The sequence below is a fragment of the Mastigoproctus giganteus genome, chromosome 8 (genome assembly GCF_048544385.1).
Source record: "Mastigoproctus giganteus isolate SK-2022 chromosome 8, ASM4854438v1, whole genome shotgun sequence".
NCBI classification, from domain to species: domain Eukaryota; kingdom Metazoa; phylum Arthropoda; class Arachnida; order Uropygi; family Thelyphonidae; genus Mastigoproctus; species Mastigoproctus giganteus.
In genome coordinates, this window is record NC_143582.1 from 1133984 (window position 1) to 1155253 (window position 21270).

General features: G+C 42.4%; 1 protein-coding gene across 2 annotated transcripts in view; it reads left to right on the top strand.

The window, feature by feature from the left end:
• Positions 1 to 17051, top strand: part of LOC150081190 (uncharacterized) — a 42296-nt gene extending 25245 nt beyond the window's left edge. For both annotated transcript variants that reach the window (XM_090379002.1, XM_090379003.1), the window contains 3 exons: positions 10689 to 10830; positions 12724 to 12938; positions 16172 to 17051. In XM_090379002.1, coding sequence (XP_090235128.1) covers positions 10689 to 10830; positions 12724 to 12938; positions 16172 to 16296 — 482 coding nt within the window. In that variant the 3' untranslated portion in view covers positions 16297 to 17051. The remainder of the gene's footprint in view (positions 1 to 10688; positions 10831 to 12723; positions 12939 to 16171) is intronic.
• Positions 17052 to 21270: the final 4219 nt, after the last annotated feature.

Sequence of the window (21270 nt, forward strand, 5' to 3'; positions counted from 1 at the left end):
AGTGTATGAACTGCAGCATTTTCACGGGTAAGAACCGATCGGATAACTTTAACCGGTTTGGGGTGGCCTGGAGGACTGGATTGGCCCGAAGGCTTGGGACTGGGATCCTCCAACCGCAGTTAGCCCAGAAGTGTGGTTCCGAAATAATTCCAACCATCATTTTTACAGCAAAGACGAGTCTTCTCTCATGGATAATGGCAGGAAGACGTCTGATGTTTACAGCTGTTGCCATCTGGGTGGTCCATGGTGCAGGGGGAAGCCGAAATTTCCATATGGCCCACTTCAATAGCCAAAATTCGCCTGCAAAAATCCTTCTCAGATGCGTTGCGGCAGTTGAGGTCCAGACTTCTGCGCCATAAAGTATGACCGGATAGACACATGTCTTAATATACCTGCACCCAAAGGCAGCCAGACAGAACATTTTATAAACTGCAGGTGATACAAAATGCACCCCCATATCATTTGGCTGGTAGGGAATTTCACTGTAGACACCATACAGTCTCGATGGTATTCTTCACCACGTCTATGGCTGGGGACTCATTTGTCTGCCATCAGAGCCATGCAAGTTGAATTTCTTCTCATCTGAGAAAATAACTGACTTCCACTGCTCGGGGGTGGATCCATTTGACATGCTCTTTACACCAAATAAATCGGACCTTTTTATTTTTAGTGTGAGGACGGGCTTCTTCTTAGGACTACAAGTCCATTTTTGAAGAGGCGTCTTCTGACTGTTACTGCACTTATTTATTCAATTTATTACATATGCTTCACTCCTGAACAGCCTTCAGCTAGGACGGTGCCCCTATACATTTGTATATTATAACTTAGAGAGCAAACATAGAAATGGTACATAAATTACGCATACATAAACATTAGTTTCTATATTCCAACAAATAACGTCTAAAGTGAGCAAATAAAGCAGATACAAATATATACAGTGACACAAGCAAAAGGTAGAGACATATAAACACATACGCGTCCTAATGTGTGCATATACAGCCAATACATCTGTACATACAAAACACATAATGATTTAAAACAAATTAATTATTCAGCAAAGTAGAGTTGATGGGAGATTCCATCCTGAAGGAGATAATCAGGAAACTTCTACAGTTGTATGTGGTGGTACATGTCCTGTATCTTCTCAGATCTGTACGCTTTCTCATCACAGAACTTGTGGGGATCAATCTTCAGGGTGTTGTACGTTTGGAGGATGTTAGACGGAAAACATCTTCTAAGCATAGTTAAATTCTCTAATAAGATTCTTCTTAGGGGAATCCATGCACTATTGCAAAGGGCGTGGGAAAGCCTAGAACAAGATTATGGACATTTGGAGCGTCAAAGCGATCGATGAGGCGTAGACAGAGATTGCGCAGATTTCCTGCAATGATCAACTGATCCCAAGAAGTGCAACCAGGGTTAGCATACATGATTGATCTCGAGATGGTGAAGGGGTAGCCATTAACACGGTTCAACCACCTTAAAATCCAGTACTCGATACCCATGAATTTTTTTATGTTAGTGAGGGAAGTAGAGGACCAGATCGTCGAGGCATACATGGGAATCGGAACAAGGCATGTTTGTATGTAGTGAGTGGCAAGTTTTTAGTTGTTTATTCCAGTAAGTTCCTGTCTTATCGCCCACATTGCTGACAGAGTTTTTGCCTTAGTGTTGGCGAAGTGCTGTTGGAAGGTCAGGCCTTCATCCCAGGTGAGCCCTAGATCAGTGTGATGAGAAACCTTTTGGACCATAATACCATTGATGTTGATGTCTATGTTCATCTTCTTCTTCAAGTTGGTGAAAGATATTTGTGCTGACTTGGTCGGATTTATGAATAGGCCAATATTCTCAAGATAATGGTCAAGTTCTTCTATTAGGGCAGTGGCATGGACGTTGACTGCGTCAGATTTGTCACCGTTTTTTGACGAGATGAAGAGTTTTATATCATCTGCGTAAGAGCTGCAGTCAGGATGCGTAGAGGAAGGGGTCCAAAGCGGCAGCAAAAAATAGTGCAGAAAGGACGCCACCTTGGGGGAATCCTCTGTAGACGACGTGGTTCGAATGAAAGGTTCTATGTTCTACTCTCAAATGCCTTTGTTTGAGAATGGAAACGATGACTTTTAATAGGCCTCCCTGTATTCCGAAATTCCTGTCAAGTATTGTCATCAAGGAATTGATTGAGACATTATCGAGAGCAGCTTGAATGTCTAAAAATGCTACATCAATCTGTTGTTTGGCGTTCAGAGTCGTTTGGATCCGGATAGTGTGTCCAATAAATTCGTCACAGTTGATCTCTTTGGAATCACAGTGTGTAAATATGGTGGTCTTTTATGGAAAAAAATGCATAACAAGAATTGGCAGCAGAGTCTTCTCGATAATGTTTCCATATTTCAGGGATAATTCCAGTGTGTAGGGTTTCTCTAAATATGTGTAGCAAGACTTCGATGATGAATGGACTGCTTACTTTCATGATGAAGAGGGGGAACATATCGGGGCCAGAAGTGGATTTATTTGGGAGACTATTTAATGCCTGAATTACATTTTCTTTGGTTGTGGTGATTTCTGTTAGTAGAGGTCTGATATCAAGATTGGATCCGGAAGGAGTCATGTTATTCATGTAATTTACTAGCCAACTGGTTTTGTCTGGTGCGAGAGAGTTATACTTTAAATTGGGATCTGGAGAGATTCTGAAGTTCGCCCATTCCCTAAATGAGGTTTCGTCCATGATGAAGTTGGTATTCTTATTGTTATTGATTTTTTAGACTGTTTAAGCTTTTTAGAAATTGCAAAGTTGTACTCTTGGTGTTTGTGCTTTAAGAAACAGGCTCGTTCTTTTTTGTAAGCGATGTAGTCTTCAGCGGTTCTGGTTTTCTGCCATTTTCTGTAAGCCTTTTGTTTTCTTACAAACACAACCTTCATATTGTTGTTAAACCACTAGTTAGATCGATGTGAGATCCGAATATCCTTAGACGCACCAACACAAGCTATTTGAAATAATTCTTCAGCCAGGATGGAAGCAGCTTCAGGCCCTGACTTTTCTAACAGACAGTTCCATTTATACGTAGTGAGGCGATGGAGGATTATTTCTCGCTTAATGAACTTGTTTGAAAAGAATCTTCTCGTATGCAGCGGGCCACATCCTTCAACCGAGATATTAGAGAGGTCAGAGTGGGCATAAAATTCACAATCTAACGGTTGATGATCTGATTTGAAAAAGAAGGTTGGTTCGATAAGTTCTGCATGAGGTGTGTTGTGAAAAATGAGGTCGAGCTGCTGATTTCCGCGAGTTGGGAGAATTTGAAGAGGATGAAGGTCGAACTTATGTAACATGTTTTCCAGAGAAGACCGAGCCGTTGAGTACCTTGGCAGGGGCATGATGAAGTCCCCTACGAGAATAGTAGGGACGTTGGGTTGGAGATTGGTAGTAATCCAGGTCGCTAATTCCGTTCTAACCTCTAGGGAGTGTTCTGGAGGGAGGTAGACAGTGCAAACCTGTATTCTAATTTCATCGAAGTCAAGGATTACAGAAATGGCTTCAAAGTTTTCGGAACTACTTGAGTTGGTCCTATGTCGAGAAAAGGAATTTTTGTAGATGATTGCAACTCCACCACTGCGGCGAATGGCCCATCCATTAACTTGAGCAGCATAGTTCAAAGGGAGGCAAAGAGTGTCAATACATCTATTGTGGTTCATCCAGGTCTCCATTAAACAATATCTTACTCTGCAGTAAGGAGAATAGATTGAAGTGTATGGAGTTTGCAACTTATGCCTCTTATGTTATGAATGTAGCATCTGATAGTTACAGATGCGGGTGTGGATGGGACTCTGTAATTGCTATACCTGAGTATTATTATGTCCCCTCTGGAGCACGCTAGCTTTTCTGTCTTCAAAAGGTTTGATTAGAGTATTTTGTGGCCATGGGTCCAAGCTTATTAGCGGTTGGCAGGGGTCAGCTGGCTTTGAGACAATGAAAGAGGCACAAGATACATGTCGCGTACGTAGTTTTCTAAGATCTACTTTGATGGAGTATTCCTTCCAATACATTTCTATGATTGCCTGAGTAGTGGTTTTTGGATTTAATCTTGACACAAATATTTGGTCCCGAGTCAGTACAGCCGTCATATTGTAGTTATATGCTGGGCAAATCTTTCGTTGATTGGGTTTCGGATGATGTCTTATGATACACTTTTCATTAATGTTTGTTAGAGATGGAGGGAAATACGACACAGCGCTGGGATTAAGAGGTTGGTTCTCTTCATGGGTGCCGTTTTGGTTGTCTTTACCCTTGGGTTGGACGCCAGTTGGGCTAATAGCGGTAACGTCGGCATAAGATCACCAAAGCGATTGTTTTTGGTGTGGCGGGTTTAGGCAGCAGCCGACAGCCTCATTGACTGTATCTACTGAATTAGTACCAGCAAGTGTTACACCCCTTATCTTCTGAGTATCCTTTTTCAATGTATCCTCTGTTGTCTTTTTTTTTACTGTATGAATTTCGATGAGGAGTTTTTATGCATTGAGATGCAGGTCTGAGAGGAAACGGCTATCACTCGCTACCACTCCTGTATGTTCTTCCCATTCTGTTTTCAGCTCAGACTAGGAAGAAGCTTTACGGTTTTTAAGACATAAGCGCTTCAAAACGCTGTCCTGTTTTGGCCTAAGGACTGGTTTTCGTCCAGTTCCTTTTTTCCTACCAGCAGAACCAGTATTGTTGAGTTTGGAAAGAAACCTACTCAATGTCGACTGATTACAAGACACTCTCTCCATAAGCAATATGTCAGAAGAACATCCTTCCCCACTTAAAGCAACTCTTTTTTCGTGGCGCCAACTGCACGTAACTCGCCATCCTGACACAAGCAAGTGATGACTGCAACTCTTGCGGTGCGTGCTTATATAGCTGAAAGTAACAGCTGATGCAATATTACGTCATCACCTACGCGTGTCAATCTTGTATGACGCAATCTGCAAGAAATATTGCCATATACTTACGTTATTCGGACGACAATTACAATTTTAAGGGGTGATGCACTTTCTTTGAACACCAGTGTTATAAGAATAGCTAAGTATGATAAAATTTGCATAGCTGGAGGTGAGAATTACTAAAAAATGTGCCAAGGACTAGAAGGGTAAGGATAGTAGTAGAAGAAAGAAGTAATGTAGATTTGAAAAGGCGAAAGAATGTTAATATCCTAAAAGGTATGATGAATTAAGAAAATTACGGGCTGAATTGCAAAGCCAATTTGGAGGTGGGGGAACTGTAAAGTAAAATTATTAATACGAAATGGTTAAATAAAATAAAATCGAGAATAAATTCATTATCATCTGCTATGAAGTGGTCACTTCTATTCGTATTTGTACAGCTGTAATATTATTTGGTGGGGTTTCTTCCACTCGGTGAGTAATAACTGTACGTGATTTCGTATGGAATTATTTTCATTGGAATGATTGCTTTGTTTCTTTACTCATTGAGTTTCTACTTTTTAAGTGTCCACTTCTTTCACGTATTCATCTGATGTAAGTTTTTCCAATCCTTTATGAAATTACTTATAATTCACTTCCCGTGTTGAGACTTGATTGATATTTCCTTCTTGTCTCCAGGCACGGATAAAACACGAAGGTAAAATGCAATTTTTTTGGTCTTGGATCTTTCAAGTATTAAAGCGACTTTAAAATACTCGAAAGATTTGAAACCTTACAACTCTACCTTTTGAATATCCGGCTTTGGATTTATTGCTACTTGAGTCTTATAGCAACCATTTGTCTCCAGTCAGCTGATTATTCCTTTGGATGTTTAATAACCTCATTCACTATTGCGCATATTCATTACTACTGAAATTTAATTCAATATTTCTTCATCATTGGATTCTTCAACTCCGTGGATCTGTGTGACTCTTTATTTACATTACAAAAAGATATTTGTATAAATTTTTTTAATTTCTACGGTCTCCTTAGGATTTGATGCCTGATTACCCTACCATTGGGTCTACAGTCATCTAGTCATATGCATCCTCGGATTTCTTTCCTATCCTTTCATTGCTGGATTTAAACTAGATTTCCTCATCCTGTGCGTACGCCCTTTCACATTTGGATTCACATCTGAAGCTACCTTTGGATTTATGCCACTCTATCAACGATAGATAGATTCATTTTTACAGAAATGGTTACGGATATTACTTCAGTTTTGGTTTCACTCCATTTTGGGCTGCAGGTTATAACTGTTAAGTCTTAACCGGCCTCTTCATCTCAGGATTTTTTGTTGTTCTTTGCATATTTCCCGCTATTTATTTTACAATTTGTAATTATTCATTTCCAGGATATCAAAAAAAATTATGTGTACGCTATACCCCCTAATCGGTATAATTTAAAATTTATTTAGATTATACAAGGTCCTTTTTCTCTAAGTTTCGCTAAGTAGCCACATTCCTTGGTCTACTTTCTATTCATTTTATTACGGCCATGTTTAAATACTTCTTGTTTATTTACGAACTGATTTATTTTTATATATCTTTTGACTTTATTTCAGTAAAGTCCTTTTATTCCAACCACATCTGTACGTTATAGATATTTCTCTCTCTTTTCTAACACCACTCTCATCTATCTCTGGGCTCTTAACCAGAGCACGTCTCCATTCTGGTTTATTCAGACAATGCTTGAGAAGAGGCCCATTATTGTCCGAGATAGCAATCTGCTTTACACCAGGAATATTGAGACGCATGTTCCCAGGAAACACGGTAGATCTGATGAACAATCTAGTCATCGACCTCAATGGAATCTGCGAGCAGCATACATACAGACGTCAGAAGCTAAAGGACACATATGCAAACGTACACTTCTGAGACGCCACCAGAAGGAAAATACCACCACAATGCATCCCCTTAAAGATAGGTGAAAAGGAAAATAAAGTGAAGCCATCACTGGTCCTCTCTCTCTTAGAATCTACTACTCCAAAGACGCCTGGCTGCACTATTACGTTCAAGAGTGAAGAATTGAAGAGATCCCACGTGCAACAACCGGTGAAGGACTGCCTCATTTCTCTATATTTTGTATATTTCTCTTATGCTTTTGTAATTTATAGCAATTTTGAGAAAATAATGTCCTTTAATTCTTTCAATTATGTGGAATAATAAACACTAAGTTCTGTACCTTTCGTGTTAAGCATACATTGGCCCCATGTAACCGCCAGGCACATGTCGCTGTCTTAACCTCTGTGTGTAAATATCACCCCCCCCTAGCCTTCTGCTGTGCAGAGGGTGGCTCTTCGGCAGAGCAATAAACAGATTTAATAAATAAATAAAAATAAATATTACAGCTGGAGTCCCGCAAGGCGGGGTCCTGTCCGGAATCTTGTTCTCAGCTATTCTCGTGCCATTTGTGATAGGCCGAACTGATATCCTCACCTTTGCCGATGACATAAAACTGTTTACTCCTATCAGTCCAGGAGACACTGCTGAATACATCAATACCTTAATCCTTCAGAAAATCCGGAACCTTGAGGCCTTCCTCTCCTGTTTCGGATTTCAAATCAATCCTGAGAAGTCGAAACAGTTGATTTTCTCTCTATCAGACGGAGCCCAACAATAGTGCAACCCATTTTAAGAGGATGCGCGATTTCTGCCGTCCAACAACATACAGATCTGGGCGTTCTTTTTGATCAAAAGCTGTCCTTTCTACTGCACATAGACCACTTGCAAATAAAGTTCTGTCGACTCCGGTGGATGAGTAAACAACAACTAATGCACGTCCATGACCAGGCTGTTGGGTGCAGCTGTATTAAGACATTGTCTATCCGATCATACTCTATGGCGCCGAATCTGGACTTCAATTGCTTCCACCCATCTTAGACGGAATTTCGCGGGGCATTTTTTGTCTACTAAAGTGGGCCATATGGAAATTTCGGCTTCCCCCTGCACCAAGGACCACCCAGATGGCGGCAGCTCTGAACGTCAGACGTCTTCCTGCCATAATTCACGAGAGAAGACTCGTCTTTGCCATCAAAATGATGGTCGGCATTATTTCAGTACCAGATTTCTGGGCTAATTGCGGATGGAAGATACCGGTCCCAAGCCTTAGGGCTAATCCAATCCTACAGGCCATTCCAAGCTGGTTAAAGTTCCTACCCGTACAAATGCTGTAGGACGTACACTCCTTGAACGGCGACCTCTACAAGTTAGCAGCGGAGGCTTGAAGTGGTGAAACCCATGTTTAGTCTCTAGAGAAAAGTTTCCGGCACCCCCCCCCCCCACATATTTCTCTTTCAACTCATGCACGGTACTAAGTACTATACGTTTTGATACCTTTCGTGTTTGAGGTTTCCATAAAAAAAAAAAAAAAAAAAAAGATAAGAAATATAGTCAGAACGTAGTCGGTCGACTTCCTTCCCACGACCACGTAACAGGACAGTAGAACTTGCTCCCGAGGACCTGTCCATCACTGCCATGGATCCATCACTCCAGTGTTGAAACCTTTCTGGAGTCATAATGCTGTTTTTGTTTTTTGTCATTTTTCTCTTTGTTTATTATGTTGAGTAATTTCTTTTATTTAAACCCCTGGCTCGTAGCCGTGAAGGGAGTTGGATACAGCAAAGTGCCTTCTCTATATAATAAAGAGTTCTTCTTCTTTCTTCTAAAATACGACTATAGAGGTCACTATTTCCACATCTATTTCTACTTCTTCACAGCATTCTATTAAGTCCGTTATGCTGCTATAAATTGCTTTATCCTGCAGCTAAGTCACTAATGTTTTAGATCCATTCATCTACTCTACTAAATACGTGTCTTTATTTTCTCACCATCTTCCTTCCTCTTCGTATTACTTGAAAACTCCACGGATCGTTCCCTTTGTTGTTATACTTTAGGTTACAGTTCTTTTCTAGGTCTGCTTTTTCCCCTGAAGTGCATGCATTTGATATTCCTCCCCTTTTTATACCAACCCTTACAAAACCAATCCTTACTATAAGGTTGGGCTTTACAACCCCAGCTAGCTGGGTAAGTTTTAATAACTTTTTCTATACATTTTACATTTCTACTTTCTAATTCTACCTTTCTTCCCGTTCGTAGAGCCGTTAGTGCAATACGAGGGTGATGCGAACGTTCCAAATATCCTCATTCTATCGCTATTTTCTTCTTTGTTTAATTACGCCTTTATCCCTTCCCCATCCTCAATTTAATACCTCTCCCCATACCGTGTGTTCTTCCTGTTTATTTTAATTCTTCTCATTTTCCACACAATTCCAACACTAAAATGTTTTTCTAAATTTACTTAAAAATCCGCATATATTTCAAAACCTTTTTCCCATTCTGAAAACACTTAATCACATTTTTTAGCCTTCTCCTTATTTTTGACTTAATAATTTTCTACACAAATGAGAGCTTAGATGAGCTCAATTTTTCCTACGTTCTATTAATATTTTAGACATAAAGAAGGAGTTACATTTTATTGTCAGAAGAATTTATTCTTCTTTACCAAATCTCTTTATGCGAATAAATTACGAAATGATACGTTGAAACAAAATTACATAATTTAAAATATTTTAAAATCCTTTAATTTCATTGGTTTATCGTACTTTTATCTCATTTTAATAGTATTTTATTCGTATTCCAAATTCGCGTTTATGACAAAATGTCTTCCTTCACTAGAGGTTGCGTGGGGGGTTTGATATATCTGGGATCGGGTTGGGGTTCGCCGCTGTGATCCTGGGGTGTTGAACTGTCCGTGTGTCATTAGTGAGGAACACATTATGAGTTCGAAATTATGTAATTTTGTTTCAACGCATCATTTCGTAATTTATTCGCATAAAGAGAATCGCTAAAGAAGAAATCCTACTGACTGAATAAAAGGTAACTCCTTGTTTATTTCTAAAATCTTAATAATTTTCATACTATTGACGCTGCGTTGGGACTATCTTGTCCATACTGTAAAAGAATGTGCTTGCTAATTTTATCCTTTTTGGCTTTATTTCACCTCTCTTCCACTGTTATGGACAAGTATAGAAACGGAGTTCCTGATACATGGTCAGGTGTAGTCCCCTGATGAAATATCTGACCAAAATTTATCAGCCTTTTCTATTCTCACATTCTTATATACTTTTGCATTCTTTACTGCAGCTTTGAGCGTTTTGGTGCGTTTTTCATACCTTTCTTATTCATCTTTTCCATCTTTGACTTTAAATTACATTTAATATATATATGACCTACAAAAATCCGGAGGTATACAGCGTATATCCTTCACTACAGCCCTGGGTTTTAGTGGAAGATTCTTCTAGTAACGTAATGGTTTGTAGAGGGTGTAGTTTGTTGCATGTACTGCGCACATTTGGTAGAAGCATTTAAGGGGAAATATTGAGAAAGAGCGATTGGATGAGGCTGACGTTGGTTGTTGTCCCTATGTTGTTGTCGATCTCATGCGGTAGGAAGTTCAGTTGCCTTTTGAATGAAAGGTAGTTTGAAATCCCCTTAAACAGAGCTGACGAGCATCAGACTCGGACGGAGTTGTCCCGATTATCAGGGGCGACCGCGAAATAAATTTTCCTAAATAATTGAAACTTGAAAAAGGAGAGAACAAAACGAAGTTTAAAATTTATTGATTGTGGTGGAGGGGGGGGGGGGGTTGTACGCACAGCGTGGGCGCTAAATCTTCCACTCGTAAATGAGCTATGTCCCTCGGTGATAATTTAAGTGCGTTTATCATTTCAGGTTCGCTGAAAGAACACTTGAAGAGGGCGCTGCTGGAAGGGTTGCCCAACCCGGTGCTGACGGTGCTCGAGTTCCTCCAAGAAGAGCGAGGATGGGGGGTGCAGCTTGCTCTAGCTGGGCGCCTGGTCAGAGTTCTTCTTTGGTAAGTACGATCTCGTCACGTGCTTTTCATTTTTTGCATTTTTCTCATTGACGTCAGCAGCTGCTGACGTCAATAGCGCGAGGCCCTCAGTCCCTTTCTGCTCTAATCGCGAACCACCCAAATTGTTTGTACTATATTCCCATTCTGCACTAACCAAAAGCCCCCATGGGCCCCTCCAGACTGTTATCTCCTCGCGCTAATTAACTGCGCTGACTGTTGGGGGACCTGCAGCAGTTCAGATCTCTCTACGAAGGTCAACAGAAATCGCTCGTCGTGTTTGCGTTAGCGGAGGTCACACGACTTCAGTGTGAACTGTTTACTGCGACCACCCCTGCTTTTTTTCCTGTGGCTGGAGGGTATAGCGCTTCCCAAGGAGGGAGGCCACTTAAATACATAAAACAGCGGCCAGTCGAACACACCATTTCTTTAATGCAACAAGTTTCTTAAAGTTAAGAAACTTTAAATAAGAAAAATGGAAGTTGCAGTTCAAGTCAGAGTGGAACTCATGTAGCCACAGATCGTGCGTACTTATTAATGGAGAGAAGGTTTCTCACTATCTCTTAAAACACCCGGATCTTATTTGATAATTTCGATGGCTGATACTTTCCTGTTGTATTCATTAACCGGATCCGTAGGAGACCTCCTCTTTCCTTTCCTCTCCTCTCCTTTCCTTTCTTTTTCGGAGAGCATTTTCCCCGCTTTTAGCGTTATGCAAATTTATTTATTTGGAGAAATTCAGCGCCTTGGCCTACCTTCGACCTTAATGCCTGCTGCTATGCGTCGTGGAAGACTTACTCCTTCTCTAAAGCAATCACGAATCCCTCTAATGGAGAGGGCCTTAGCCTTTCCCTAATTCGGCATCCAGCTTCATTCCAGAGATGTTTATTGAGTTAAGACCCGAGTCCATGGCTGGGTTCCGCAAAGTTCTGCCGGTATTCTCTTCTAGCACGAGTGCGCAGCCCTTGCTTTACAACGTGGCGCATTGTGGTGTTGGAAGATGTAAGGGCCGCTTCCATAAAATGGCCGCAGACCAGGACACACCACACAGCTGTCCGGAACACGATGCGAATTTCATTTCGATATCAAATTCGTGTGGGCTGCACCTCTTTAGTATTTGTGACACGCACGCAGCCCTCTACAACCCGGGGACATACTCATAGAGGGTGGTAGCTCCACACTCGGATTCTGTAAGGGAGTAGGGTATGTTGCTTGCGCCTGCCCAGACCTTTCTTTAGCGCGATATCACTCTGCACTTCCATTTCTTCGGTTAACATTTTTGTAATTTGGTCGATTTCGAAATGTTCAATTTGTAAGCAGGGTCACCCGCAGACATTTTGCCCACTTGACGATATCCCGACTGCCATCTACTCCTTGCAAGTCGCTGATCATCTTTGCAGACCAATATAGTTCGCAATCAGAGTTCTGTCTCAAACGTTTGGTGGGGGATGGCGTAGATCGTTTAGACGAAGCGTTAAAGAGAATTTTGAAAGTGATTTTGGCGATGCCGTGTGGAATGACTGAATCCAAAATAAATACGCGTTCTGATTCATTTGGAAAACTTCGGATGCACTCTCCTTTCCAAATAATTAGAAATGCACTCGTACGTGGATGCAATGGGTTAGCCCCGTCGAATCTGAGCGTGGCACAAGGGACGAAAATCTGAGAAACGCTGTTATGTAAGAATATCGTAAGAGAAAGGTTGAGAAACCGTCAGTTCTGATGCCCTTCATTTTTAATAATTTTATCTGGTGGGGGGGGGGAGAGAGAGAGAGAGAGAGAGGTTGGTTGATTGGGGATTTATTTGGCGCATCAACATCTATGTCCATAGTGCACCAGAGAGAGAGAGAGAGCACAACAGGTCTTTGTGTCTCACGACTTTTATTTTTTGTTCAGGGTGACCTTCGCCGTGTCTTCTTTGACCTCCATCTTCCTTTACTTTGGTCACACGAGGATCGGATGCTGCAGTCTCCTGGCCACGTCTGGTTTGTTGGTGGCCGTCCCCACGCTCTACGAGGTCTTTCTTCCGCAGGAACGATTGTTGATCCGAGTTCCGGAACAGCACCTCGTCTTTGCACGTGGCTGGACGTGTGAAGCTGTCCTCTGCTGCGGTAAGTGCTTCTTTCTTTCTTTTCGAATCCAAACTTCATTCACATCCGGTCTCTTTTCGCGTCCTAAAATCGTGCATTGACCCCAACGAGGGACTTTAAGAAAAAACACGTCGCTAAGAAGTTATCTTCTCAGAATTACACGCTGCGCCATCTATTAAGCGAGTTACAAACCACATTCACTCGCAGAATGCCTTTCGCAGTTCTTCTCAGTGCTAAATTCGATGCCCATGTCCTTAAAATCACGAGGAAAGCATTCAAAACACTGGGATTCATCAAACGGAATACATACAAGTTCAAAAGCTACAGATATGCGGTTATCCTTTATAAAACTATTGTTCTGCCAATCCTTGAATTCAACTCATCCATTTGGAATCCTCACACAAAGACTTTAACTAACAAAATTGAAGCAGTCCAAAAAAACTTTGTCCGTTACCTTACGTACCGCAATCCTCTATTCTATCACTCAGTGTATTATGAATCGCTGTGTGATTACTTTCATCTCAGGCCTCTGTGCACTAGAAGAGTTACTGCTGACATCGTCCTTCTAGCCAAAGTAATCACTGGAATTTACGAAGCATCTGATATCCTGAGTAAAATAAACTTCAATGCTCCCTGTAGACAAGTCAGGAACCTTACACCGTTTCGCCTTGACTCTGCTCCACGGACTTTATGAAGTTCAGTCCACTGAACAGAATCAGCAAATGACTCTCTCATTGACTTCTTTGACAACTCCCAATCACTGATGAACTCCATCCACACGTTTGCCTCTTCTCTTAAACTGCAAAGTGACTAGCTCACATCTAATTATTATTTGTTATATTATTTTTCTATTCTCTAACGGATTAATTATTACTTGTTTTACCGGTAACTTAACTTAATACAATCCTCTTTTGTACATATGATTTTAATGTTTGAATCAATGTTTATCTTCCTGTTGGATCTGTTATTATTGTTATTGTGTTCATTGTTCTAATCTCAGATACTCTTTTAATGGTTACCTGTTGTGTATCTTGCTATTAATTAATAAAATAAAATAAAATCTGATTTTATTTAATGTCTCTTCTTCTTTGTGATACGACGGGCGTTTGAAAAGTTCGCGGTCCAGTACGAACGAAAGGTTAGTGGCAAAGTGGGACCGATCTCTCCCATCTTTAAATAAATAATCTTTATTTGCTCCCCCATTCTAAATAAAGTGTTACAATGGTGAGTGACAAATTCCCTTCACGGCATTTTTACTTATTCGCACGACTTCGTTGACCTCATCGGGTTTTTTTTTTAATTTCAGGTCCTGATGAGGTCAACAAAGTTGTGCGAATGAGGAACGTTGACCAATTAACATTTTGGAAAGAAGGGACGAGCGCCAAAGGCAATCCACGAGGGTATGGTTGCAAGATTGAGGGAGGATGTCTCTTCTGTTCCGTCGTTAAGAAGAGAGCGGCATGATTTAAACGAGGGAGGGAGGGAGGGAGGGAGCAAGATGACCCACGCTGTGGAAGACTCGCAATGTCCATCACCTCAGAAGTTGGTCACAGTACGTACGATTTGGCGATGGGTGATCGACGAGTGACAGTTCGGCACACGGCCAACGTCTTGCGTATCTAAACTGGACGGGTGTGCCACATGGTAGCAGAGGTTTCCGCTTTGAAGAAGGAATCAGGACGAGGAGCCCCAAAGTCGTTGACAGAAAGATCGAAAACGCACGAGTCATTTGGATGTGTAATTACTTGGAAGAGGGGTTTATGTGATTGTTCATTATCGTGTTAATGATAGTGAACAATCATTGAAAACACTACCCTATTATATCACGTGGTAGGTTAAGTAATTTATTATTGAACTGGTAGAAATTAAAAGAAATTGAACCACCTCAATTGCCAAACGCTCTACGTTTCGGGAACTCAGTGTGTCCAGTCTTCAGTTCTACGAGAGAAAGAAGTTTCAATTGACAATGATATTAGCATTAAGTCAAACAGAGGAAAACTCGATTATTTACAAAACAATGTGTTCTGATTACATCTACAATATTATAAACACCCGATTAAGAAACTCGACTCCAGACTGATCGCGTGAACCCCTTACGCCAAAGACTACAGTTAGCAGCCACTACAGCCCACGTCCAACAGCATCAGGAGCAGTTCCGTGTATCGAAGAAGATACACAAAGTTCTCGGAGCGTTGACAGTCCCAAAAATATAATTTTAAAAGAAGCAGTTATTGATGATGATTCTGAAAGCAGTTTTAGCAGTCAAAGAAAGCTCCTTGAAGAGACGATAGTCTGATGAGGAAGTACCCTGTGGTTATGGTGACACTGTTTTTCCAGCAGGAGATCTCTTGGATCATCAATGGCCTCTAAGGGGGAAATCCATCCAACTGATAAAGATGTTTTATATACTTCAAGAGCAAACAGGTCAGTCCTTCCGACCTAATTTAGAGAGCAATAAGTGAACGCATTTTTCATTTCAATAAGAAGCTGCTAAACCTCCCACGTGATATAATCGTCCAGTGTCTATGAATTCATTAACATAATATTCGCATCTTTTTAGAGCAGACCCAGCAAATTTCCTCGATTGGTTTGTAACCATCGATAAGAGGTGGGCCAATCACTTTCAGCCACACGCAAATGAAAAACGATGGAAAGAGAACTCCACTTCCCCTCCAAAAGAAAGCAAAGTCGATTTCTTCTGCTGGCAAGGTGATGGCATCGGTTGTAAGGGATGATGATGGAGTGTTGCTACTGGATTACGGGCAATAAAAAATGAAAGTATGAAAATAAAAAATGGCGTGAAATCATCAAAGACACAGGAAAACTGAACAAACAGTTTTGTTCCACCAGGACAACGCGTCTACTCACAAGTCTGTATTTGCCATGGCAGCACTGCACGAGTGCGTCTTTGAAATCTTGGATCATCCCCCATTTTCAGCAGACCTAGCCCCATCGGACGTACTTCCTCTTTGAAAAAATACCTGTCTGCCATCCACTTTACCACCGACATTGCTGCAGCGGATGAATTCCAGGAGGTCTAACGGAACTTTCTTCGCCGCGAGGCTGCGTTGACTCCAATGGCGACTACGTTGAAAATACTCCTCAAATGAACCCTTCGTACTGAAGCCACGAACTTTCCAAACGCCCCTCTTCATTAATGGATCTGAATCCGTGATAAAAAAAGTGATATTTTATTTAATTGAGTCGTTATGGGATGGGAGGTGAACTAACCGAAGTGTTTGCGTTCCCCACAGGCGTTGTCCTCTTCGTCCTCGGCCTATTTACGATGACCAGCACCACCAGGGGGCGACACCTGCAGTCGTACGTATTCGGGACTTACAGAAGATCGACGAAATACGTCACCGGTCTCCTCCACTAGACGGAGCCACTTGATGGGGTGAGCGAACTTCCCATTCTCAAAGGTCATAGCACCGCCACGTGTGACTGGCACCGCTGTCTCTACTAATACGGAGGAAGGGAGCGCGCCAAAGTCGCCAACTACGTCACAGACGACGTGTTTCTTACTTTCGGCATCGTGCGGCGGAGGAACATTTTTTTTCCACGGGCTGCGAAGCAATCCCCCCCCCCCAAGGAGTCGGGGCCGGACAGGGACGAAGGACACTACGACGGCGACTTCTCCTTCGCCAAACGAACACAGCAGTCAGTAATCGGAAGAGCGTGATCACAACTTCGCCTGCGACGCGGGCCCATCGACGTTAAAAGGGGCACGCGTTGATGTTACGATTTAAAAGGAGGTTCCCGTGGTGCTTCGGAGATCGTGAACATCCGTTGCCGATGTGCCACGAACTGCGAAGAGGTTCCCTTCCTGTCGTCGGGTGGACGAGCTAATCGTGACGACATTGAGAGGTCACGAGTGACTCGAGGGATTCATTCGTTGAAGTGGATGGTCCCACCGCCGTGTCACCTTGAGAAGGGGTGCTCGCTGTATCAAATAATTTCAAATAAATCGCAATCAATCGATTCGTTCATTTTGAAAGTGAGGGTTTCCAATTCATCGAATGTGACAGAACGCGTGGTTCGGGTCAGGGACCACGTGTCTTTTTAATCGGCTTGTTGGTGCATACTTTCCTCCTCAGCAGAATTTCCTCCTCCACAAATTTAGCTCGGGCTACTGGCAGGAATGGTCTCGATGTGTCGTCAAAATGACGTCGCTGTTATGAAATCCTGTCAGGAGCCTTTCGGGTGGGGGGAGGGGAGAGAGAGTACTCCGATTTGTCATTGAAAGCTCTCGTTGAAATTAAAAGTCCTGATTTAATGAAATTTTAGGACTTCTAATGAAATTAAAAGTCCTAAAAGAGTTTTAATTATGTTTCCAATGACATCTAGTGGCCGACTGCTCAATTAAGAAAGTTAATGTCAAAACTTCCTCCGTAGCCGCCCCCCTCGCAAACGATCGCCACTGATGGCCAACCCAAGAGCAGTCGAAATTGAAAGAAAATAAAAATTGTGGTCGTGACTGGAATGATCTCATTGCAGCGCGGTCTGTTTGACTCTTTGGAGACTCCTGGGGAGGGCGAAGGGGGAGATGAAATTTGAAAAGAAAAGAGGGTTTAGTGGGTTAAAGGAGGATCTCTTTTGATAAAGGTTTATATCTGAATGTGCCCCCCTCCCCCTGGTGAAGAGCCGTCAGCGGTGTCTCTTTAGAAGAAAAGAATAAAAAAACTTTTCTGCAGATGCGTGAATCGGCGTTCATCCCACAGCGGAAAACCAAGTGACGGCGGCCACTTCTTTCGCCATTTCCAGAGGGGGGTTGTTAAGTGCCCGTGCGAACAGCGGAAGCCCACCTGCGGCTCCACTTGTGTCTGACTTTCCTCCACTCTTCTTTCGTCCGAAGGAGTGTCGCCCCGAGTTTCCACACAAAACCAAAACGTGCCGAGACGGCGTAAATTCATCGGCTGACGAAGTAGAGCGGATCTGCGACGGTGCTTGCTTTCGTCTGACGGTGGGCGTTAATTAGGGTCAAACGAATTGCGTTTCCGCTTACGAAGAATGTTCGAGCGCTATTTTTAGGATTTTTTTTCTGAAACACCGAAGGCAATTGTGAAATTCACCGAAGGACACACGATTGCGAGTGTGGGGGGGACAGAGGTGGGGGAGGGTTGTGCAACCCAAGGGAGTGACGATTAGGTGATAATGGAAAAGAAAATCTAAAATTTGCTTCTGAGAAGCATCCAGAGCGAGGTAAGTTCGCGCAGCTCCGATGACCTCGTTGGAGTGGAGATTACGTAAGATGGGGTTGAGAATGAGAACTCTGGTAGCGGCGGTGTGGCCTTGACAGGTGGGGAAGGAGTTCGAGCTGAGTAAAGGGATTCGTATTTCCTCCTGTTTCCCCACATGCGAACATCTGAAGATTCCTCTCCCCTTCTGGAAACGAGTGTGTCCTCGAACAACAGATTGTGCGTGGTCATTTAACCAAACCATTTTGTTCGCTCCCTCTTAAAATTCGTGGAGATCCTTGTAGATTGAACGTTGCTGAATTGAAATGTGGCAACCACGTTTCTTATTCGTTCGAATGTGGCTGAAGCACCCACCAGTTTTAACGGAGAAGGGATTAAAGCCCTAGAAAAAGAAAATGTTCCACGCAGTACTAAATGTTGAACATTTATTTACAGAAATGTTCATCTCATAACAAAACGCTTATTTTGTCATTTATTTTTTTGGCCTTTTATGATTGTCCATTAGAGTCTTCCGTACAAGATTCCAACAGTGGTGTGCCAACATGTTTGGACTCCATTTCCCTTTTTTCCATTTTAAAAATGTCTTAGTGAAACCTATTGTCGTATTCATCGGAGACCGTTCTCGAGTTTCCAGGAAAAAAAAAAGTGTAGATGGGAGGGAATGTAGGAAATGAAGCTTTCCCAACTGCTGTGTATGCTAAAATGAGCTCATCCACAATTTCGTGATTCCTCGTGGCCTAAAAAATTCCGGAAGATGTTTTCGAATGCCTTCCACGCTCTGTAGCATTTAATTTTGGAATTTCCTCGAGGACCCACAAACATTCCCTCTTATCTTTTTGGCCTCACTGATTCCAGGAAACTTTCGCCTCAAACGTGAAATTCGTTCTCCTTTTTTGTCCATCGTGTTCACAAATATTTTAATCAAACGTAGCTCGATGTCCAATGGAGCTAAATAGATTTTTGACTTATCCACCAAAGGACGATGCGCTACAGTTTTCTGGCCTTTTTTTCTTTATTTTACCCTTTAGTGGCGATCCTTCTCTCCCCTGTCCCGCGCGCATAAAAAGCAGCGGTATTTAGTGTATCCACTTCGCAGCCAGTCAGGAAAACTTCCACCCTTTACAGTGAACTGTTACCCCCACAATGAAAGCAACACCGAGATGGGGGGAAACCCCTGGTGCCGTTTGACACTAAATACACTTTACATTTTTAGGTCGGCACAGATATTCCATTTCTATTCTGGAATATCTGTGCATTCCAGATCCATTTCATTGGTCGCATAGTCTTTTCCCAAAAGAACCTCTAGGTTCTCGTACGTTTCCTTCACATGAACTGCTTGAGACAATGGTATAGGTGTATACTTATTTCTATTATGGAGTAAAGCTGCATTCAAACTGAACTTGGATGAATCAATGAAAAGCCTTCACTACTCGGGGACATCTTCCAGATGTAACTGTTTCATTGCCTCTTCCTATAAAAAGACACCTTGGGCGCCTTTTCAAGAAGGTTGCACTGCCGAAGCCGTGATACCAGTAATTGAGCTTTGGTTTTGGAGAGGTCAAATCTCTGACCAAATCGTTGAATTGTGCCTCAGTGTCAGACCCGGCTTTGCAGTATCAAGGGTTGAAAAAAGCCTGGATATGTACTCGTTCTGTATCTTCTGGAGACTCCTTTTCTAGCCTTGAATCAGAATCAAGTCCATAACTTCCTGGTGGCTTTGGCACTGGCATTGAATCATCGTGAGGAACCGGCCTTAGAGCGCAAAGTACGTTGGGATACTCCACTTTATGGATTTCGACTTCTCAGAAAAACCAGAAATATTAGTCAATCAAAAGTCGCAATCGTTGATGTGTTCTCGAGGTTCCAGCCACATCACCCTAACAGCAAAATTAAGTTGAATTAAATAAATCTTTATTGTGGAGTGCAGAATCATAAATCAGTGCCAAAGTGCGCTTCAACGGAAGCACCCTTCAGTACTCTGTTCAACGGAGCTTGAAAAACTAATTCATCCGAAATTCGTTTCAATTAATTCGTGTCATTCTGCAAAAGACAACGGGCTTCCCGCATAAACTACTTCAGTCCGCATCCGAGGTCAGTTATTGATGTAACGTAACGTGACGAACCCATTAGATTACGTCACTTCGGGGACCCACCTGAAAACGATTTGGTTTTCTTATTATTCGGAAATGAAAACGATCAAAACAGTTACGGTTTGTGGAACCTACGGATGACCCGAGCGAACCAAAGGGATTCGTAACACTCGTTTGATCGACAGCACAGGCAGCCAATGGGACGTGTGCCATTGGCTGCGTGTGCTGTCAAATAAACCAGATGGTACGTTTACCGAGATCTGCAGTCTTACTTTAGGAAACAAAGTTGCAAATCATTTTAGGGGTTCTCTGCGCCGAACAGAATAAGCGGTGTTGTAATTAATTTAGGTTCGTCAGCATTTGCTAAAGAACAGCAGATAATATAAAGTAAAGTTCAATCCTCTCTCTCTCTCTCTCTCTGTGGATGTTTGGCCGATGAGAAAAGCTGAACGAAGGAAAGAATTAAAATATGAGGTCTTCAATTTCTAATGCACGTTCTCTCGAAGGTGTTTTTACGTAGTGTGGAACCATTGCACTGTCCCCCCCCACCTTAAGTTGTCACAGTGAAAAGATTTCAAAGAGCACCGCACCAGAGAGTAGGATACGACGAAGGACACTTTAATGAACAGATCGCGGTTACAACGACTCGTTTCGATGGGTTCCGACGCATCTCTGCATTAACTGAAGCTTCGTTCCGTACGACCTCCGACTCTCTTCCGTTAATGACCAGACCGTCGTTGAGGGCGCAGCAGAAGGCACTTTCGTTGGCATCTGTTGATGGCATCTTCGTGAGTCATGGATGGGGGTGGGGTGGAGGAAAGTTTGCGTCATCTCTGGCAGCATCTGAAAGAAGAAGAAGAGCATCGTTAAACCCAGGGGAGAAAGGAGGGGGGAAGTGAATGAAAGGCGAGTTGTCGCCGGAATTTTCTCAGGTAAAAGTCCCCTTTAACGCGCACGGTTCGCTGGTCAGATGGAGCAGCGGGTCGCTTAAACGAGGTGGCCCCGATGTTCGACATCTGAACTAATTCGCACCATCTCGTCCTATCATACGCGCCCCTGCATTAG